The sequence below is a fragment of the Lepus europaeus genome, chromosome 18, assembly GCF_033115175.1.
Source record: "Lepus europaeus isolate LE1 chromosome 18, mLepTim1.pri, whole genome shotgun sequence".
Classification (NCBI taxonomy): domain Eukaryota; kingdom Metazoa; phylum Chordata; class Mammalia; order Lagomorpha; family Leporidae; genus Lepus; species Lepus europaeus.
The window spans coordinates 16,222,769-16,244,931 of NC_084844.1; the positions used below are offsets into that span (position 1 = coordinate 16,222,769).

A 22,163-nucleotide genomic window follows, 5' to 3' on the forward strand; every position below is an offset into this window, starting at 1 on the left:
CTGAGAAAAGAAACTAGCTGAGCCTACCTGGACTTCTGACCTGTAGAACTGTGGATTAGTAAGTTTGTGTTGTTCTAAGATGTTAAATCTGTGATCATTTGTTAGAGTAGCAACATAAATTTGACACAAATTATATGTATGTGTGTGAATGTTTTGTATAGACCCAATGCTTTTTCAGAGAAATACTCAAGATATTCTAAAATTAGTGAATGAAGAAATAAGCACAGATAAAGTATATCCCAAAAGATACAAGAATAAAACTTATTTCTTACCACATTCAAGTGTTAGCATTTCTATGTACAAAAGTGGCTAATCCTGTGGAGATAATGGTAGTTATCCTATAATATTACCTATGTGTGAAAAGGGAATGTTTTCCTCTTAATAAAAGATAGGCCAGAACCAAATCATCTCTAACTTCTTTCTATGAATATACTTTAAAAAGTTTGTGGAAAAGTGGAATCAAAAGCTAAGTTTATTTTGGTTCAAAATATTTGAAATCCATGTATGAAGTTTTTATAATACAAATTTTCCATGAACTTTCCAAAAGCTCCTAATATTTTCCCCAGTATTTCTTTCTATTTTTTAAAATTTTTTATTATTTTTTATTTTTATTTTATTTTATTTTTTGACAGGCAGAGTTAGACAGAGAGAGAGAGAACAGAGAAAAAGGTCTTCCTTTTCCATTGGTTCACTCCCCAAGTGGCCGCTACGGCTGGTGTGCTGCGGCCATCGTGCTGTGCTGATTCTAAGCCAGAAGCCTGGTGCTTCCTCCTGGTCTCCCATGTGGGTGCAGGGCCCAAGGACCTGGGCCATCCTCCACTGCCTTCCCGGGCCACAGCAGAGAGCTGGACTGGAAGAGGAGCAACCAGGACAGAATCTGGCGCCCCAACTGGGACTAGAACCCAGGGTGCCGGCGCCACAGGTGGAGGATTAGCCAAGTGAGCCACGGTGCTGGCCTCCCCAGTATTTCTATCATGTTAGTAGGCATTCATTCATCCTTCATTCATGCAACTTAACCAGCAAATATTTATTTCATGCTTTTCTATGTGCCAGGGGCTGTTCTAAGTGCTTAGGATTCATTAGTTCACTAAATAAACAAAGATATCAGCCCTCAAATAAATGTGGTATGTGCTATAAAAATATAAAGAAGTCATGCTGGGTAGGGGGATTGGAAAGAAAGACAAATACTCATAGAATTCTTACAGACTCCTACCTTTATATCTACCTCCCCACCAGCATCTGTACCCACGTCTTCTGCCTTCCTCCTGCTGCACAAATGAACTTCACACTAGAGATAATCCCCTCATTGTGCATTGGAGCCCATCTTTTCTCTCACATTCAGAGAAGTTACTAAGAAAGGGTATCCTTATTTCTAACACTAATAGTTTTTCAATGTTATGTTGGTGCTATTTTCATACAAAGGTGCTCTTATTTCTTCCTCAAAAACATTTATTATGATCTGATTTCTCCCTTTATCTACCACTATTTTGGTCATTTGTCTTTTCTTCACATTAAAATTCCACCATTTATTTCTAGCAGCATGGACTTGGGAAGATTTATACTTTAGGTTATGATGCAAACCTATTTTATTCTTTTTTAAAGATTATTTATTTGAAAGGCAGAGTGACAGAGAAAGAGAGAGAGAATCTTCTATTTTCTTTTTCTTTCTTTTTTTTTTTTTTGACAGGCAGATTTGCCATTGGTTCACCCTCCAATGGCCGCTGCCGCCAGCGCATTGTGCTGATCCGAAGCCAGGAGCCAGGTGCTTCTCCTGGTCTCCCATGCGGGTGCAGGGCCCAAGGACTTGGGCCATCCTCCACTGCCTTCCCGGGCCACAGCAGAGAGCTGGCCTGGAAGAGGGGCAACCGGGATAGAATCCAGCGCCCCAACCGGGACTAGAACCTGGTGTGCCAGCGCCGCAAGGCGGAGGATTAGCCTGCTAAGCCACGGCGCCGGCCGAGAATCTTCCATTTTCTAGTTCATTCCCTAAATGGCCACAACAGCCACGGCTGGGCCAGGCTGAAGCCAGGAGCCAAGAACTTCATCCAGGTCTCCCACATGGGTGGCGGGGGCTCAAGTACTTGGGCCATTTCCACTGCTTTCCCAGGTGCATTAGCAGAGAGCTGGATGGGAAGTGGTATAGATGGGACTGGAGTTGGCACTCCAATATGGGTTGCCAGTACTGCAGGCAGTGGCTTAACCCACTGTGGCATACCCGTTTTCTTATTTCTCTTTTGTTTAAATTGTTCAAAAAACTGGTAGAAGGCAGATTATATAGGCAAGGAGAGAGAGAGGAGGGGGGAGTTCATGGGAATTGATTGCTTCAGTTGTTTTCAAGGAAGTAGGAAAAACAGCCATCAACTGAGAGTGAGGATGGGAGATGTTGGGGGATTTTGAGGCATTCATTAAACAGTTACTAATGAAAAAATGAATTTTCATAGGAAAGCTGTGAGGATTAAGCACTAGAGTAACCACAATATCTAGTTTCTACATTTGAGGCTCTGACATCTGGGGCTCTGTTGACCTTAGAGGGACCATCTCCCCAAGGACTAGTCAGTTCCTAGAGATAGAAAAAACAAAACAACAAAAGACTAGCTGTGAGTCTTATGCAGACCCACCAATCTAGAGCTGATAGCCCCCAAATACTTGCTTTCTTGGACTCGTACACCCTGGGCCATTATTGGCCTGCTCTAACAATCCAGGACCAGGTCCTAGACAACCAGGGATCTCCCCTGCAGCCCAGGGCTCACTGAAATCATACAGACTAGCTAATACTAAACCTGTCTGCCCATTTCTTTCTGTGAAAACCATACTAAAGACTGTTTTCCACATTCTGTGCCCAAACCCTGACCCTTGACCCCATGTCTGACCCTGGTATGTCCTCATGTGGCTCTGTGAATAGTGTGCTGTGCCTCCTGATTCTTAGGGGTCTAATAGTATAACAATCTTCCTTCGTGACAGACGCTTCTGTGTCTGCATGTCTTACCACATCTGATTAAAAGAAATACCTTAACATAAGTGTCACCTTATATTAAGGCATTTTAGAAAGCTTAAAATTTTCTTAAAACCATAAACTGTTATTCCTAAGGAATTCCTCTCAGTTTTACAATTAGGAAAGCAAAGCTGATCTTGACCAGTCTTTGTGTTTTCCCAGCCATCTTTCATCTAGCAATAAAGGATAATCTGATTGTTCTCCTATGTTAATTTCTCAATTGGTTCCTAATTTGGAGAGGTGAAGCTTTAGCTTCCGCAGAATTCAAACACAACTGTGCTTGACTTCACTCGGCCTTTCCAGTGCATAATGCCTTCCCTTCCTCCGGACTTCAGATTCTGTGCCTTCTGCTTGGAACACTGTGCTCTTTGCCTGACACACCCCTGCGCATCATTCAGCTTTCTCTGGGACTCTCCTCTGCTCCAAAGCCCAGATAGGACACTTTCTTTTATGCTCCCACAACACTCTATGCTTCTTCTATCATAGCTTGCGTCACATTTCATTTACATGACTCAGTAAATTCATGGTTTAACTATCTTCTCTCTCCTTGTCAGGATGATGTCGGACGTATTGTGTTGCTCACATATAGGACACTGTTGCCTTTAAATATTTGTTATTTAGTGTAGCTCATTTTGTCGTTAGATTTTTTTTCTCTGAGAAACCCTGGAACTTTAGTTGTGTTCGTACTGTTTCATTACTTGACTCATGGTTGACCTTGGTTTTGTTCTTTTCCATACCCACAAGTTCTTTTTAGAGTAAAATATTTAGTCAGTTCTGTACGTTCTAGAGAAACACCCTCTCATTTCACAACATCTTTTCCTCCCTCTTTTTCCACTCTCTTAAGTGATGAGGGTAGTGTAGATAACCCTTGAAATTCCAGATCTCTTTTAGAGAAGAGAGGATCAGCTCTCTCAAGGGGCATTGTTTGTGCTTTAACTTTGAGATGATTCGCATTACCTTCCACTTGTGAAGGGCTCAACTTCTTCTCTTTGTGTTGTGATTGGCATTGAAGAGATTCTGGAAAATCTTTATACCTGAGAAGAGACAGGAAAATACTTGGATCACACACACCACAACACATGAAACCAGCAAATATCAGTCCTGTTCATCAGTTTTTGTTGACTGGGATGACTGTAAACATCACAACACACCCAGAGGCACATTACACAAGGGATCTGTTCCTGTCACTATCAGTGGCTCGAGTATAGACAAGTAGAACATTCTGTTCCTGTCACTACCAGTGGCTCGAGTATAGACAAGTAGGACATGTAGGCCACTGAGGGCCACCTCTGCCTATACTTGCCCATTATCCTTAGCTCCCTTAAAAAATTCTGCTTTCCCCCATTTTGCAAAACAGGAAACCAGGGCTCAAAGGGACTAAATAATTTGTCCCAAGTCACTCAAGTAATAAATGGAAGACCTGGGATTCAAACCCAGGTTTGTCTGAATCCAACACTAAAGGCTAAATTTGTCTGATTTCTGGTGTTAGAAACATATTATTTCACATAATTAAAAAAGTTTATTTCTTTTATATATTTGAAAAACAGAGTGAAGAGAGAGGGAGAAGGAGAAAGGGAGAAAAGAGAGAGAGAGAGAGGGAGAGAGAATCTTCCATCCATTGGTTCACTCCCTAAGTGACCCCAACAGCTGTGGCTAGACCAGGCTGGAGCCAGGAATCCCATTCAAGTCACCCATGTAGGTGGCAGGGACTCAAATAATTTGCCATCACCTGCTGAGCCATCACCTGCTGCTTCCCATGATGTACATTATCAGGAAGCTGGAATCAGAAGTGGAGTTGGGACTCAAACCCATGTACTCCAATATGGGACGTAGGTACCCCAAGTAGCATCTGAACTGCTGTGTCAAAGGCTTCTCTTGTCTCCTCTTTGTCATCTACTTGAACTTCTGAGAACTCAAGTTTGCCTTTACTCTGATAAGTTATCTTATATTTGTTATAGTTCTAAATATACACAAATATCTTTTGCTTGATGTAAAAGATGCATTAAGTGGGGAAATATGTTGTTCTCAAGAAGCAAGAGGAAAGTACAAGGCCAAGTGGTGTCAAGTTTTTATTGGTTACATCAAAAAAAGATATTGCACAATTTCAAACCTTTACTTGGATTGAACATTGGAGAAACTCATTTTATAATGTTTCAAAGAATTGAAGAATCTTAGATTTGTAATGAACCCAGTCAACCTCTCATCAAATGTGAGATTTTCCTAAAGATATGGTATTATGTGGTCTTTGCATGACTACTTTCAGTGATAAGGAACTCTCTGCTTCAAAAGACAGCTCGACAGGGGTGGGGGACATCTGGCCTGTGGGCCATAGAAGGCTGGTGAAGTCATTTGATTTGGCCCTGCTCTGGTGACCACAGGTAGGATTCAAAATTCAATAAATCAACAGCAGGCTAGTTTTTAAACTGATCATTTCGTATGGCCCACAAATGATTCTATAAGTATCCAAATGGCTCTTGACAGCAAAAAGATTCTGCAGTCTACAGCGTAGGGAAATGTGAGATCAAGGGTTTGATTGTTATAAGATCATCTTGTCCATTTCTTTCTTAGGAAAAGTCTGTAGGGGCTGGCGCTGTGGCGCAGCAGGTAAAGCCGCCGCCTGCAGTGCTGGCATCCCAAATGGGCACTGGTTCGAGTCCCAACTGTTCCACTTCCGACTGTTCTGCTATGGCCTGGGAAAGCAGTACAAGATGGCCCAAGTGCTTGGGCCCCTGCGTGTACGTGGGAGACCTGGAAGAAGCTTCTGGCTCCTGGCTTCAGATTGGTGCAGCTCCAGCCTTTGTGGCCAATAGGGGAGTGACCCAGTGGATGGAAGACCTCTTTTTCTCTCCCTCTCTTTCTCTCTTTGTGTAACTCTGACTTTCAAATCAATAAATAAGTCTTTAAAAAAAAAAGTCTGTAATATATTTCTTTAGCTGTGGCATACCCAAGGACACTAGGAAAAGTACTTCCAAACTGGAAAGGGAAATGGACAACTGTGGGGGAGGAGAGACTTGTGGGCTCTCACTTTCCGTCTTTAGCGGGTTTATTGAAAGCGGTTTTTGCTGAGAAAAAACCATTGCTAATGACACAGGCAAATCTCCCTCTCCAATTACAGCCCATGATTGGTCATGGTTGACTTACCAGTTTTCACTTGATTGGTCATACTTACGTATTTAGCTATTTAAATTTTGACTTGCTTAGGGGCTTAGATCTTCCTTATGATCTGATTCTTCTTTAAACTGGCACTCAAAATCCATACAACCGGTAACTCCTTGAGTATTAAAGGATATTCCGCATCCTAACACAAAAACAGCCTCTGGACTGGGAGAACAGGAAGAGCTCTGTTTCTCCAGTCAAAAGGCTGATTGGGGCAAGCATTTGGCCTTGTGCTTATGATGCCAGTTGACACCAGAGTCCCGTATCAGAGTCCTGGGTTTGATTCTTGGCTTTGGCTGCTGACTCCAGCTTCCTGGTAATGCAGGCCCGGGAGGCAGTAGGGATGGCTCAAGTGATTGCATTCCTGCCCTCCTTATGCAAGACTGGGCTTGAGTTCCCAGCTTCTGGCTTTAGTTTTGGTCTGGTTGTGGCTATTGCAGACACAGGAAGAGTGAACCAGCAGATAGGAGATTCTCTCTCTCTCAATAAATGAATTTAAAGTAAAAAAAGAGAGAAAATATATTTTTGAAATCTATCCTTGTTTTCATAAAAAAATCTATCTCAATTCAGAATATCTTCAGAATAGACATCTGAAGAACATTCTAACTTGTCTCTTCATAGCCTTCGTAGGTATTAAATATGCTCATCACCTTAATAATTCTTCATCATAATGTATCAATACATTTACCTACCTCTTGCTGGGGGAGAGAGGTACTTTTGTTAGAGGATTCAGCTTGAATTTTGATTTAAGTTCCGAAATTTCCATGTGGTCAGTGACTCTGTCTGGAATTCAGAAGACATCATTAAAGATCAACTCACAAATTGTTTTCCTCCTCTTCACCCTTCTCAGCCTCCACTCTACAGCCCTTATGTTCTTTCTCAACTTTCCCAGCTCAAGGCCTGAACTTTGAAAAGTCTGGGACCTCAAGGAATGGTAATACATGCAAATTCAAGTTAGTTATATGCAAAGGTGGAAGGCCATGTGGAAGAATACCTTTATTGTCCACATATATCTAAGCGAAATTTCTTGCCATTGCTCCCTTTCAAATAGTGCTAAGTGGAATGAGCCAGTCACACAAACACAGATACTGGAGGTTCTCACTTGGATGTGGAATCTTAGAGTCAAACTCAGGGGAAGATGGTGTTGTGCAGAGGGTTAGGCTGCTGTTTGGGATGACTGAATCTCTTGTCAGGGTACTGGTTTGAGTCCTGGCTCCTCCCTTTCCTACTCAGTGCCCTGCTAATGTGCCTAGGAAGGCAGCAGGTCCTTGGGTCCCAGCTATCCATACGGGAGGCCTGGATTGAGTTTTGGGCTCCTGATAAGCCTGGCCCATCCCTAGCTGTTGGAGCAGTTGGAGCTGTTGGAGCAGTTGGAAGATCTCTCTCTCTCTCTCTGTTATTCTGCCTTTCAAATAAATAAATAAGTCTTAAATAAATAGTCAAACTCAGAAGCAGAGAGTGGTATGATAGTTACCATAGGCTGGGAGGAGGGCAATTTGTGGAGACTCTGGTCAACGGCTACAAAGTTTCAGTTATGGAAGACTAGTGAATTCTGAAGGTCTAAGATACAGCATGGGGACTATAGGTAACCGAATTGTATCTGAAATTTGCTAAGGGAGTACAGCCTAAGTGTTCTCACTGAACCTTTTCCACAAATGCTAACTATGAGGTGAAGAATATATGAATTGACTAGTGATTATATTGCAATGGATATGTATGTCAAATTGTAGGCCTTAAATAATAAAAAAGAGTGTCACGTGATAGAGATAAGACATCCTAGATATGCATGGAACAATATTTGCATGTCATAATGGACAAAGAATAAAATGTCACAGAAATTCTAAAATATTTGCCTACTTGTTTATATCTGAGATATCTGCCTGGTGATAAGTCAATTCTCCCAGTTTCTTTCTGGGACACCCATCCAGACACTTGCTGTGTCAGTTCTAGTGAACCTGCTGGTCTCTCTTAGAAGTAGGGTCAGGTGGGATACACGCTGTCTTAATACTCCAAACCGCTTGAGTGGATCCTAACTGCTAGAGCTCCCCCTAGTGCTCCCTTTCGCCTTCTGTGTAGCTTGAGAAACAACAGGTCTATGGACCAGAAGCTTGGTGGGAAGGTCTCCCTGCTTTGTTTGTTGGTTTTCTCTTTCCAATTTGTTTTCAAATGTAGAGGTTATTAGGTGGTTCACTGACAAGAAAACTGGATGGCTAACTTAGGAATAATGGACAGTAAATACTGTTAAGCCATGAGGAAAAAAAAATTCCCTGCACATTTGGTTAGAATTCATTCCATTTTCTCAGCTGTTCACCTTGCAACCTGGAAAGCAGTTGTTTTTAAACAACTCAGTTATACGTGCTCAAAATCTGACACCTACCCAAGAGCTGGGAACTCCGGAGAGGCTCAACAATTTAGGCACTTGAAAGGTGCTGTGAAATCATCTTCGAGGTTTGAAATAATCATTACTTAAAAAAAAAAAAAAAACACCTCAATCTCTCATAAAAGATGATAATTTTTTTAAAAGGACTCAGCATAAGAATCCTACAAAATCCTGATATTTACCTACTTTTCAGCTGTGCTTCTAACTACTTCTGAGCTTCAATCAGATCCAGAATCCAATAAAGGGTTTGTTCCGTCATACAACTGTGACCTCATTCATTGCTTAGGCTCATTCCCAGGCAGAGAATGACCCGCAAGCTCTTTCTACCCTCACAGCATGTTTCCCATGGCTAGTGAGGTACCTTGGGATATGTGAGGGCATGAATACCAGAGTCAGAAAATTTTGATGCTGTTGGGATTTGGGAAGGGGAAAGTTTATTTTTCTTAATCTAAGTTTTGTATTGATTTATTGTCATTAGTGAGCTGAAAGTTATTCAAGTAAAACATTTTACCCAGATGCCTTAACTAAATGGTGATTAAGGATCATTTCATTAATTGCTTAGGCCTTAAAAAGGGACAAAAAGTCAAATTCTGTTAAGCTTGTAGTCTTTAGTTATTGTGGGGAAAATATTTTTAAAAAACAATTAAAATTTATTTTCTTTAAGCAGAAACCAATGTATTCATGATCTGACATGTCTCACCTAGCCTTGTAAATCTTGTAGCAGAATAGTTAGGAGTGCCTTTAGCCAATCAGAGCTAAGCTAGGTATGTACTGGGGCCCTTAATAGTTTTATTTTTGTTAAGATTTATTTTATTATTTGAAAGGCAGAGTTACATGGGTGGGGGGGGGAGAGAAAGAGAGAGAGAGAGAGAATCTTTCATCTGCTGGTTAACTTCCCAAATGGCCAAAATGGCTGGGGCTAGACCAGGCCAAAGCCAGGAGCCCAGAGATTCTTCCAAGTCTCCCACGTACAGGGGCCCATGCATTTGAGCCATCTTTCGTTGCTTTCCCAGGTGCATTAGCACAGAGCTGTATCAAAGTGGAGCCGCTGGGACTCAAACTGGTGCCCATATAGGATGATGGCGTTGCAGGCAGCGACTTAACCCACTGCACCACAATGCCAGCCCCTCAGTAGTGTTTTAAGCTTCACTTAGTGGCAGTAATTCTAAGAAGCTTCCTAGTCCTTCTCTAGGGGGTTGTTCATTATGAGTTTAATTCTCCTCTGACTTGGCCCACTATCTCCTGCTCCAGGCAGGAACACTCAAGGAAAGAAAGCAAGGTCTCATTTAGAGGTTAGTTCAACAAGCTTTTCCTAAGGACTTACTATGTTATAGACTTCTCCGGTTTAAAACGGGGACAGTGACAGTTCCTATTGGATGGCGTTATTGAGAATTTTTAAAGTTTTAAAGAAATATTTAATTAGGGTAACATACAGATGACATAAAATTTACTATCTTAGAATTTTAAATGCACAGTTCATTATTGCTAAGTGTATTCACACTGTGGTGAACCATCCATAGAACTTTAATCTTGCAAAACTGAAACTCTATACTTTCTAAGCAATAGCCTTTCATTTCCCCTTCTTCCAACCCCTGCCAACTACCATACTTTCTGTTTCTATCAGTTTGGTAACTCTAGTTGTTACATACAAGTAGAATAATACAATATTTGTCTTTTTATGACTGGTTAACTTTGTAGAACATCCTCAAGGTAATATGCTATAGCATGTCTCAAAGCTTCCTTCTTTCTTTAAGGCTGAATAAATATTCCACCATATGCATGTGCTTCATTTTGTTTATCCGATCATCTGGACAGACACTTTGGTTGCTTCTACTTTTGGCCATTATGAATAATGCTCTATGAACACCTGAGAATTGTCCTCACTGATCACTTTGAAAGTCAATCCAAAATGTCAGAAAATGTTCCATAGCATCAACTTTATAGCCAGTAACAGCATTAACTTACCTAATCCATGTTCTGCAAACCACTTAGTAGTGTTTTCTCTTTCCACTGGATCTGAGTTTATGTGACTTCACTAATTCAACAACACAGCAACCTTTATTCAGGAACCTGTTTACTTATCTATCTGGGGCGTGGCAGTTCCACCCTTCTAAAGCCTTTGCTCCATCTGTTCAGACCAAAACCTTTAGAATATGCTCTAGCCCTCTTTTATTTTCCACATCTAATCTCATCCATTTATTCTGTAAATACATACATTTTTAGTCCTTATTATGCTTCAGGATCTGGGATACTTCAGGGAATATATCAGAAAATCCTGTTGATTCCAGTTTCAACATATATGTGTAACCTTACCACTCTCACCATCTCCACTTCTTGTTCTACTCTGGATTACTACAAAGACCACCTAACTGGTCTTCCTGATTCTGCTCTTGCCTTATCAACCTATGCCAAGCTTATTCTATACATGGGAGCCAGAATAATCTTTTAAAGATTTAAGTCAGATCATATCATGTCTGCTAAATCCTCCGTTAGTTTCCTATGCCAGTCCAGTAAAAAGCCAACTTTCATAATGGCTTTCAAGGCTTGCATGATCTGCTGCTCCCCACACCTGTTCCATCCATCCTCTCCCCACAGCAAGAGATGCCCCACTGCACAACCCTGTAATTGCCTATACAGCTGAATGCGACGGCTTTGTGCCCTGTGTCTATGGATTTCTTTCTGCTACTTTGCCGTTGCTCTGCTCTGTTGGAGCCACAAAGACCTCTTTGTTCTTTTTCAAATACTGCAAGCACGCTCTTGTACATGGGCGTTTGCACTAGCCTTCCTTCTGCATGGAGTGCTTCCCTTTGGATTTCTGCATGGCTCACTCACTTAACTTCCACAGCACAGTGCTCTGGTTGGAAGCAAGGTGTGTTGAGGCTAGGATTTACGTCTGGAGCCATTCTTTTATTTTTCACTTACAGAGCTTGACTAGTAAAATAGGCACAAATTCTGAGTTCTTGTTCTTTTATTAGATATGTTTTTGGGCCAGTAGCCTAGAGTTTTTAGAAATTGAAGTATAATTTACATACCATTAAATTCACCCTTTCTAAAAGTGGTTTTTAATATATTCAGAAAGTTCTGGAACCATCACCACTATCTAGTTAGAAAACATTTTTATCATCCAGAAAGAAATCCTGCACCTATAGCCACTCCCCATGAGCCCTCTCTACAATCTCTAATCTACCTTCTGTCTCTATGGATTTGCCTATTCTGGCCTCTTTCACTTATCATAATGTTTTCAAGGCCCCTCTTTGTAGCACATATCAATACTAAAAATCTCTTCATGTCTGAATAGCCTTCCATTGTATCAATATACCACATTTTAGTTATTCATTCATTAGTCAATGGACATTTAAGTTGTCATCACTTTTTGGTTCTTATGAATAATGCTGCTTTGACAGTTCCTGTAAGACCTTGTGTGGATGCGTGTTTTCATTCCTCATGGCTATCCCTAGCAGAGAACTGCTGGGTCATGTGGTAACTTTGTTTTACATTTTGGGGAACTGCAAACTGTACTCCACAGCAGTTACATATATGTCTGAGTATTCTAATTACTCTGCATCCTTGTCAACACAGTGGGTGTGAAGTGGTATCTCATTGTGACTTTGATTTGCATTTCTTTAATGACTATTGATACTGAATATCTTTTCATGTGCTTTCTATCGTCTTTGGAGAAATGTCTACTCATATTCTTTGCTCATTCAAAAAGTTGAGTTACTATAGTCCCTTCATATCCACAGAGAATATGTTCCAAGATCCCTAGTTGATGCCTGAAACCACAGCTAGTACTAAACCCTAAACTCATCATATTTTTTCCTATCCATACATACCTATGATGAAGTATAATTTATAAACTTGGCATAGTAAGAAAGCAACAATAATAACCAATTTTTTCTTTCCTTAATAAAGTTAATAAACTTAAGAACTTTTATCTTTTCATTTAAAGGAAGCACCTATGGCTTTCCTTTTAGCATATCTGAATCGGCAGCATCACTGCTCTTGTGCTTCAGGGTCATTATTAAGCAAAATAAGGGTTACTTGAACACAAGCACTGTGATACTGTAATAGTTGTTCTGATAACTCAGATGACTTCTAAATGACTAACGGGAAGTTAGTAGCTACAACATGGATATGCTGGGCAAAGGGATGATTCACGTCCTGAGTGGAATGGTGTGGGATTTCCTCATGCTACCAGAATGACAAATAATTAAAAATAAAGAATTTACTTCTGGGGCCAGTGTTGTGGCATAGTGGGTAAAGCCAACTGCCTATGGTGCTGGCATCCCATAGGGACACTGGAGTCCTGTCTGCTCTACTTCCAATCCAATTCCATATTAATGGCCTGGGAAAAGCAGCTGAAGATGGCATAAGTGCTTGGGTTCCTGCCACCCACTTGGGAGACCTAGAAGAAGTTCCTGGCTCCTGTCTTCACCCTGGCCTAGCCCTGGCTATTGCAGCCATTTTTGGGGTGATCCAGAAGATAGAAGAATTCTCTCTCTCTCTCTCTTTCTCCCTCTCTCTCTGTAACTCTTCTTTCAAATAAGTAAATAAATTTTTTAGAAAAGAATTTTTTATTTCTGAAAGCTTCCATTTAGTATCTTCAAACTAAATTTGAAGGCAGGTAAGTGAAACCATTGATGAGGGGAGACTGTTGTAGTTTTCTTTTTATTGTTGCATTAAAACAGTTCTTTATATATTTTGAATACCTAACCCTTCTCATTGCATCATTTACAATATTTTCTCCTATTTGGTGAGCTTTTTTACTTTCTTGGTAGCATACTTTCAACCACAAAAGTTAGTTCTGGGACTTAAAAGCTTAAAGAGAACTACTAAATTAGCAATGGATTCACATCTTTCATTTTACTGATAAGGACATTAAAGGGTATGTATTGGATTAATTTTTTGGATTAATTTTTTTTAATGACACAGGAATACCTACTATGCAAATTGTATTATGACACTAAATAGGTTACAGGGTAATTAGAGGTTAAACACATCACAAATGAAGTGATTAAAAAACAATATAGGGGGCCAGCACTGTGGCATAGCAGGTAAAGCTGCTGCCTGCAGTGCCAGCATCTCATATGGGCGCCAGTTTGAGTCCTGGCTGCTCCACTTCTGACCCAGCTCTCTGCTATGGCCTGGGAAAGCAGTATAAGATGGCCCAAGTCCTTGGGCCCCTGCACATGTGTGGGAGACCTGGAAGAAGCTCCTGGCTCCTGGCTTCAGACTGGCACAGCTCCAGCCATTGGGTCCAACAGGGGAGTGAACCAGTGGATGGAAGACCTCTCTCTGCCTCTCCTTCTCTCTCTGTGTAACTCTGACTTTCAAATAAATAAATAAATGAATCTTTTTAAAAAAGAGAACAATATAAAATGTCTGATAATCACATTTGATGCAATGTGTGGGCTATAAAGGGAAATGGAACTTAGAAAAACAACTGGAGAGATAATGGTGTCCAGTCACTTTATGGACAAGTAGGCAGAAGGTGGAAACTGACAAGACAATTAAGAAAATAACTACGGGATTAAAATACTAGGTAAAACTATTAAAACCTGTACTATGCCTTCATATCAGGTTTCACACTCACCTTTAATACCATTTGCAGTTTCCATCAACTCATGTAGACTCGCCATTCCTTTTGCTTAAAGATAAGATTAAGAATAAAAACTATGTAAGTTTTTGAAATTACAGGAAGTAGAAAATATGATAAGGGGGCTGTAAACAAAAAGTACTGAGGTCATCTATTAAATTTCAGAGGTAGGTCATTAGAGATATTTATATGTAGTGAAGAATTTAACATTAGTATGAAAATGTAAGTGTAAATTTTGGAAGTCAGAATTGAATATCAAATACATGAAGTGGGCATTTGCGTAGTGGAAAAGATATTGCTTTGGTGTCTTACCGTAATGGACTGCCTAGTTTGTTTGTTTGTTTTTTTTTGACAGGCAGAGTGGATAGTGAGAGAGAGAGAAAGGTCTTCCTTTGCCATTGGTTCACCCTCCAATGGCCGCCGCGGCCGGCGCACTGCGGCCGGCGCACCACGCCAGGAGCCAGGTGCTTCTCCTGGTCTCCCATGTGGGTGCAGAGCCCAAACACTTGGGCCATCCTCCACTGCACTCCCAGGCCACAGCAGAGAGCTGGCCTGGAAGAGGGGCAACCGGGACAGAATCCGGTGCCCCGACCGGGACTAGAACCCGGTGTGCCAGCGCCGCAAGGCGAAGGATTAGCCTGTTGAGCCAAGGTGCCGGCTTAGAAGCCTTTTGTTTAATGAGTACAAATTTCATAAGCACAACTTTAGGAATGTAGTGATTCTTCCCAACGTACCTGCCTTCCCACCCCACTTCCTCCTCCCTCTCCCATTCCCAGTCCCAGACTAGAACCTGGTGTGCCGGCACTGCAGGCGGAGGATTAGCCTAGTGAGCTGTGGCACCGGCCCCCTCTTTTGATTTTAGCTTCTTGCTAATGCAAACCCTGGGAGGCAGCAGGTGATGGCTCAAATACGTAGGTCCCTGCTATCCACATGGGAGACCCAGATTACGTTTTGGGTTCTTAGTGATGGCCTTGCCCAGTCTGGCTGCTCTGGGTATTTGGGGAGTGAACAAGCAGATGAAGATCTTTCTCTTTGTATATATCTATTTCTGTCTCTTTCTCTCTCCCTTTTTGACTTTCTGACTTTTAAATAAGTGAAAGTAACTAAGTGAAAAATTTAAAAGTCAAAGGAAAAATTGTGTATGCATAGAAAAAAATTATGGTGATAAAGTTACAGATTATCATTAGGGGATATAATTAAGAATTATTAAAACTTTGGCTGGCGCCGTGGCTTAACAGGCTAATCCTCCGCCTTGCGGCGCCGGCACACCGGGTTCTAGTCCTGATTGGGGCGCCGGATTCTATCCCGGTTGCCCCTCTTCCAGGTCAGCTATCTGCTATGGCCTGGGAAGGCAGTGGAGGATGGCCCAAGTCCTTGGGCCCTGCACCCCATGGGAGACCAGGAGAAGCACCTGGCTCCTGGCTTCAGATCTGCGAGATGCGCCGGCCGCAGTGGCCATTGGAGGGTGAACCAACGGCAAAAAGGAAGACCTTTCTCTCTGTCTCTCTCTCTCTATCCACTCTGCCTGTCAAAAAAAAAAAAAAAACAAAAAAGAATTATTAAAACTTTTCTTTATTATTGTTTCATTTTCTAAACATAGTAGTTTTCTTTTTTATTTATTTATTTATTTTTATTTTTTGACAGGCAGAGTGGACAGTGAGAGAGAGAGACAGAGAGAAAGATCTTCCTTTTGCCGTTGGTTCACCCTCCAATGGCCGCCGCGGTAGGCGCGCTGCTGCTGGCGCACCGCGCTGTTCCGATGGCAGGAGCCAGGTGCTTCTCCTGGTCTCCCATGGGGTGCAGGGCCCAAGCACTTGTGCCATCCTCCACTGCACTCCCGGGCCACAGCAGAGAGCTGGCCTGGAAGAGGGGAACCGGGACAGGATTGGTGCCCCGACCGGGACTAGAACCTGGTGTGCCAGCGCCGCAAGGCGGAGGATTAGCCTATTGAGCCGCGGCGCCGGCCAACATAGTAGTTTTCTATAATACCCATATATTACGTTTGTAAGCTAGAGAGAAACATAAAATAAATATGCAATGTCAGATTACCAAATTTATAACAAGTTTTCACTCACATTTAACCTTCTTCAGGCCCTCCTTTATTGACTGCACAGTAACCTTTCCATTTCCTGGAATGGGAGTCAAATCAGAAACATAAAAATGGATGAAAGTTATTTTATTAATATTAAAATATTTTATCAACACATTATTTATCAAGAAATATTGAAATATAATTAAATGTTAAAATGCTATATTAAAATAACCTACTATGCTGAATTGCTTCCATGAGTTAGAAGAATAGGAAACACTGGTTTGCTTTGGAATTTGTATTCATTTTTCTCTCAGGTGAATATAACACAAAAAAGAATGAATTTTCTCAGGTAGACAAAAATCTCTACTTTTTAAATGTGCTTCCTTGTGGCTGAGGTCATAGTATAGCAGCCTAAGCCACGATCTATGACGCTGGTGTCCCATATGAGCACTGGCTGGAGTCTTGGCTGCTACACTTCTCATCCAGCTCCCTGCTAATGCACTAGGAAAGCAGCAGAAGATGGCCCTGCTGTCCACGTAGGAGACTCTGATGGAATTTTGGGCTCCTGGCTTTGGCCTAAACCAGCCTCAGCTGTGTGGCCATCTGGGAAGTGAACCAATGGATGGAGAATCTCTCTTTGTGTCTTCCTCTTTTTGTAACTCTGCCTTTTAAATAAATAAATAGAATTTTATGAATGTATATGTGTATATAAAGTATATATATATATATATATATATACACACATATATTTGTGTATATATATAACAGCACTCCTTCTCTGTGCTTCAGGGGATGTTCACGTTCCATAGGTCACAGACAGGAAAAGGACATTACAAATAGAACCAGGTCTCAGCTTGAGCAGCATCTTTTCCAAATTCACATTGACAACATTAAAAAAAAGGGAAGAGACAAAGAGAAATATGTTGGGAAATACTCAGAGTTGGAACTTCTGGTGATGCGGGAGGAATCTTGCTGTGTTTTCTGTTTTGAAAAGTATTTTTGAGCCAACACACTGGCAGTGGTGTGCTTGTCACCACTAAGGACAGAGCATGCTTCTCTTAGCAGAAGGATCTGTCCACACTTGTTCAGGTCTTCTCTAGGAAGCCCGGGGTGACCAAATGTTCCCTTAGCACCTTCGCATAGCTTCACTATATTTCAACATTAATTTGTTAATGTGCCTAAATTCTCTATTTGACTATAAGCTCTTTGAGGATATGGGTTTGCCTCATTCATTTTTGTGTCCTTAGCATTTCACACACAGCCTAGCACAGAAAGAGGTTCCCTTCTTTTAAAGACTTTATGCTGTTTTGGGCATCTGACCTAAGGAAGAGAGCAAAAGGGTGCCAGTGAGTACTGAAGGACATCGATAGAGATGTGCAGAACAGGACCGGAAAAGCAGGAAGAGAGTAGTTGGTACCTTAGAAGTTAACAAGAGGGGCCGGTGCTGTGGTGTAGTAGGCTAAGCCTCCGCCTACAGCACTGCACCAGCATCCCATATAGGCAGCGGTTCGTGTCCTGACTGCTCCACTTCTGATCCAGCTCTCTGCTATGGCCTGGGAGAGCAGTGGAGGATGGCCCAAGTCCTTGGGCTTCTGTACCCGCATGCGAGATCTGGAAGAAGCTCCTGGTGCCTGGCTTTAGATCAGCCCAGCTCTGCCAGCTGTGGCCATCTGGGGAGTGAACCAGTGGATAAAAGAACTTTCTCTTTGTCTCTCCCTCTCTCTGTAACTCTACCTCTCAAATAAATAAATAAAATCTTTAAAAAAATACAGAAGTTAATGAGAAATCTAGAGACTTATTTATTTCCCCATTTGTTTGTTTGACAGATAAAATTGTACATAGAGTATGCATTGCATTTTAGAAGTTATTTGTTTTTAAATTGACAAAAATTATGGTGTACAACATGATGTATATTATGGAATACCAAATGAAGCTAATTACATGTGCAATACTCACATACTTACATACTTAATTTTTTGTGCTGAGGACACCTATAATCTATTAGCAATTTTTCTTTTTTTTTTTTTAAAGAGAGAGACTATTTTTATTTATTTATTTATTTGAAAGTCAGAGTTACACAGAGAGAGGAGAGGCAGAGAGAGAGAGAGAGAGAGAGAGGTCTTCCATCTGATGGTTCACTTCCCAGATGGCCGCAATGATTGGAGCTGCGCTGATCTGAAGCCAGGAGCCAGGAGCTTATTTTGGGTCTCTTAGGCGGGTGCAGGGGCCCAAAGACTTGGGCCATCTTCTACTACTTTCCCAGGCCATAGCAGAGAGCTGGATGGGAAGTGGAGCAGCTGGGTCTCGAACCAGCGCCCATATGGGATGCCGGCACTTCAGGCCAAGGCGTTAACCTGCTATGCAACAGCACCGGCCCCAAGAGAGAGTATTTTTTAAAAAAAGATTTATTTTATTTATTTGTGCAGATTACATCCAGGGACTGACTGTTCACACAGGAGAAGGTCCACTGAAGGACTTGGCGTAAGGCCCTGAGTCCAAGAGTCGTCAAGGACGTTTACCTCTATAGCAGCAGACCTCCATCTGTTTGTGGTGCGAGATGAGGTGGCTGGGCCTTGACTGATAAATCCCCTGGAAACAAACCCTACTAGTAGGCATGTAGGCCTTGGACCTTGCTTGTTTTCTTAATCTGCTGGCTATGCTGTTTTGTACCATAATAGGCATGCTGAGAAATAAAGTTTTGGCAGTCTCTCTAAGAGCTGTCTGTGTCCTGTGTTTTCCAGAAAGAATCTCGCAGGTCCTGGGAGCCTAGAGCCCCCACAATTTGAAAGGTAGAGTTACAGAGAGTGAAGGAGATACACACAGAGAGAAATCTTCCATCCACTGGTTCACTCCCCAGATGGCCACAGTGGCGAGGGCTGTGCCAGACGGAAGCCAGGAGGCAGGAGCTTCATCTGGGTCTCCCATGAGGCTGCAGGGACCTAGCTCTTGTGCCATCCTCCTATGCTTTTCCAGGCACATTAGCAGCTGGGACTGGAACTGGTGAAGTGTTTGGGCTCTGTCAAGTTTGAGAAGCACTATTCTAGGTGATACAAAGATAAAGATCCCGGCCGGCGCCGCGGCTCACTAGGCTAATCCTCCGCCTTGCGGCGCCGGCACACCGGGTTCTAGTCCCGTTCGGGGCACCGATCCTGTCCCGGTGGCCCCTCTTCCAGGCCAGCTCTCTGCTGTGGCCAGGGAGTGCAGTGGAGGATGGCCCAAGTGCTTGGGCCCTGCACCCCATGGGAGACCAGGAGAAGCACCTGGCTCCTGCCATCGGATCAGCGCGGTGCGCCGGCCGCAGCGCGCTACCGTGGCGGCCATTGGAGGGTGAACCAACGGCAAAAAGGAAGACCTTTCTCTCTGTCTCTCTCTCACTGTCCACTCTGCCTGTCAAAAAAAAAAAAAAAAGATAAAGATCCCTTCTGAAGATCTTTTTAAATTGAAAATAATGAAAAATGTTATAATCTAATAGCAGACATATTATGATTGACTATTCATATAACAGGAAAAGTTCAGAGCACTTTCAAAGTTAGCAAGCCTAAAAACAATGAACAGAGTTACAATCTAAAAGCAGGTATATTACAGTTTGTTCACTGACTATTTACATTAAGCACAGTAACAAAAACTGCTTTATCATATAATAACCTTAAATTCAGAAAACTCTCAAAATTAAAAAGCCAGTCCAAGGTAGACTTAGATCTTTTTAAATAACTATTATGCATAATCTTTTGAAGTTTCAGGGCCTACTAAGAGATAGCCATTCCATTTACTCACTGCAAGGCTGGGAACTCTTGAGGTCAGGCAATCTGTGCCTAATTTTCAGATATGCCAGTGTTTTCAACTATATCTTGTTATGCGGAGAGCATGCTATTACAGAACTCATGTGAATGATCACATTGCCACAAATACCTTCATGAAAGTTTTTGAATTTTAGAGAAATTAAGTGGGGATGCAGAGGTAAATACCTTTGTTTACAAAATTATAATTTAAACCACAGAAAATATCAGGAAAAAGTTTTCCTGCACTCTACAAGATGAACCATTCAAATACAGAACCAACAATATTTTAAATAAAAGACATAGAAATCCACAACTTTCATTAATTCATTCAGCCTCACATAACTAATTCTTGTTTGATCTCCACTAGCGGTTTTATGAATTTTCTACTTTTTTTCCCCTTCTGAGTACAGGAACTTCCTTTTTTTTTTCTTTCTGAGGATCTTATATGCAGAATAACAAACATATACTTCACGGAAGGCAACAGATTTCTTTAAAAGAACACTTACCGTTATATGTCAAGTGAGGAATCAACTCTTTCATTTCTTCTTTTGTGAGCTCATTTCCCTCACTTGCTAGAAAGTTGTCTAAATCCTGGGTGTCAATCACCTCTCCTTAGAAATGGTGAGAAATGAGTTGTAGAAATATTACAGAACCATTTACAAAGAATTAAAGATACTATCTGTGCTTATATAGACCATCACCCATGTATACTCAGGATTATTAGCAGAATCAGAAAAAATTTCCATGTCTTTAATTCTGATTCAACGAGTCAGAGGTGGCTACAAAGAAGACAGTACAGGCCGGTGCCACAGCTCACTAGGCTAATCCTCTGCTTTGCGGCGCCGGCACACGGGGTTCTAGTCCCGGTCGGGGTGCTAGATTCTGTCCTGGTTGCCCCTCTTCCAGGCCAGCTCTCTGCAGTGGCCAGGGAGTGCAGTGGAGGATGGCCCAAGTGCTTGGGCCCTGCACCCTATGGGAGACCAGGATAAGCACTTGGCTCCTGCCATCGGATCAGCACGGTGCGCTGGCCACAGCAGGCCAGCCGCAGCGGCCATTGGAGGGTGAACCAACGGCAAAAGGAAGACCTTTCTCTCTATCTCTCTCTCTCACTGTCCACTCTGCCTATCAAAAAAAAAAAAAAAAAAAAAAAAAGAAGACAGTACATTGGAGGTTAGGAAATAGTTGGTAGGCTGTTGTGAAATCCATAGCAAATTAAACTACATATAGGGATTTACTTTTATTTTCTCTTTTCTTCCTATCCCACTTGAATATCTAATTTTTTTCTATACATCAGTTTTTAAAATTTAATATAAAATTTATTTAAAAATATATTTGCCTGTATTTATGCTTCCTGGTCATTACACATTCCAAGAATTTTATTCATCTTAACATCCTCAGAATGAATTGAATTCTTCCTCATTCAATGAAAAAATAATGCAGCAACATTAATGATTAATGTAAAAGGGACAAAATATAATTTTACCACCCTACACAAAAACCATTTTTAGCTTTTCATATTCCATTCTGGTCTTTCACAATGCAACTGTACTTTTACATTGTGGTAATCTAATACACATATAATTCTGTATTTTGCTTTTTAAATTTAAAATAATTCTGTTATAAACATGTTTTCATGTTGCTATATAATGTTCACAGTTAACACTCCAACATATAATTTTTTTTTTTTTTTGACAGGCAGAGTGGACAGTGAGAGAGAGAGAGACAGAGAGAAAGGTCTTCCTTTTTGCATTGGTTCACCCCCCAGTGGCCACTCCGGTGGCACGCTGATCCGAAGGCAGGAGCCAGGTGCTTCTCCTGGTCTCCCATGGGGTGCAGGGCCCAAGCACTTGGGCCATTCTCCTACTGCACTCCCGGGCCACAGCAGAGAGCTGGACTGGAAGAGGAGCAACCGGGACAGAATCCGGCGCCCCAACTGGGACTAGAACCCGGGGTGCTGGCGCCGCAGGTGGAGGATTAGCCTAGTGAGCTGCGGTGCCGGCCTGTGGTGACATATTTTTAATTTACTTTATAATCACAGATTTAATGCTCCACTAAATAAAGAGTTCAACAAGTAAAAGCAGAAAGACCACTGTTTAGCAGAAATATAGACAAGGCTACAAATAATTATCAAATCCCAAAGTGTCAATTTCACTCATAATACATTAAATTTTTTTTGTACTCTATATATTAGCTACCACAAATCAGAGAAAATATGTGATATTTTTTTT

General features: G+C 41.7%; 1 protein-coding gene across 1 annotated transcript in view; it reads right to left on the reverse strand.

The window, feature by feature from the left end:
* Positions 1-16,248, reverse strand: part of EFCAB3 (EF-hand calcium binding domain 3) — a 41,799-nt gene extending 25,551 nt beyond the window's left edge. The window contains exons 1-4 of the mRNA XM_062175242.1: positions 16,200-16,248; positions 14,122-14,175; positions 6,841-6,931; positions 3,950-4,026 (exon numbers count right to left, since the gene is read on the reverse strand). Of these exons, the coding sequence (XP_062031226.1) occupies positions 3,950-4,026; positions 6,841-6,931; positions 14,122-14,167 (214 nt within the window). The 5' untranslated portion in view covers positions 14,168-14,175; positions 16,200-16,248. The remainder of the gene's footprint in view (positions 1-3,949; positions 4,027-6,840; positions 6,932-14,121; positions 14,176-16,199) is intronic.
* Positions 16,249-22,163: the final 5,915 nt, after the last annotated feature.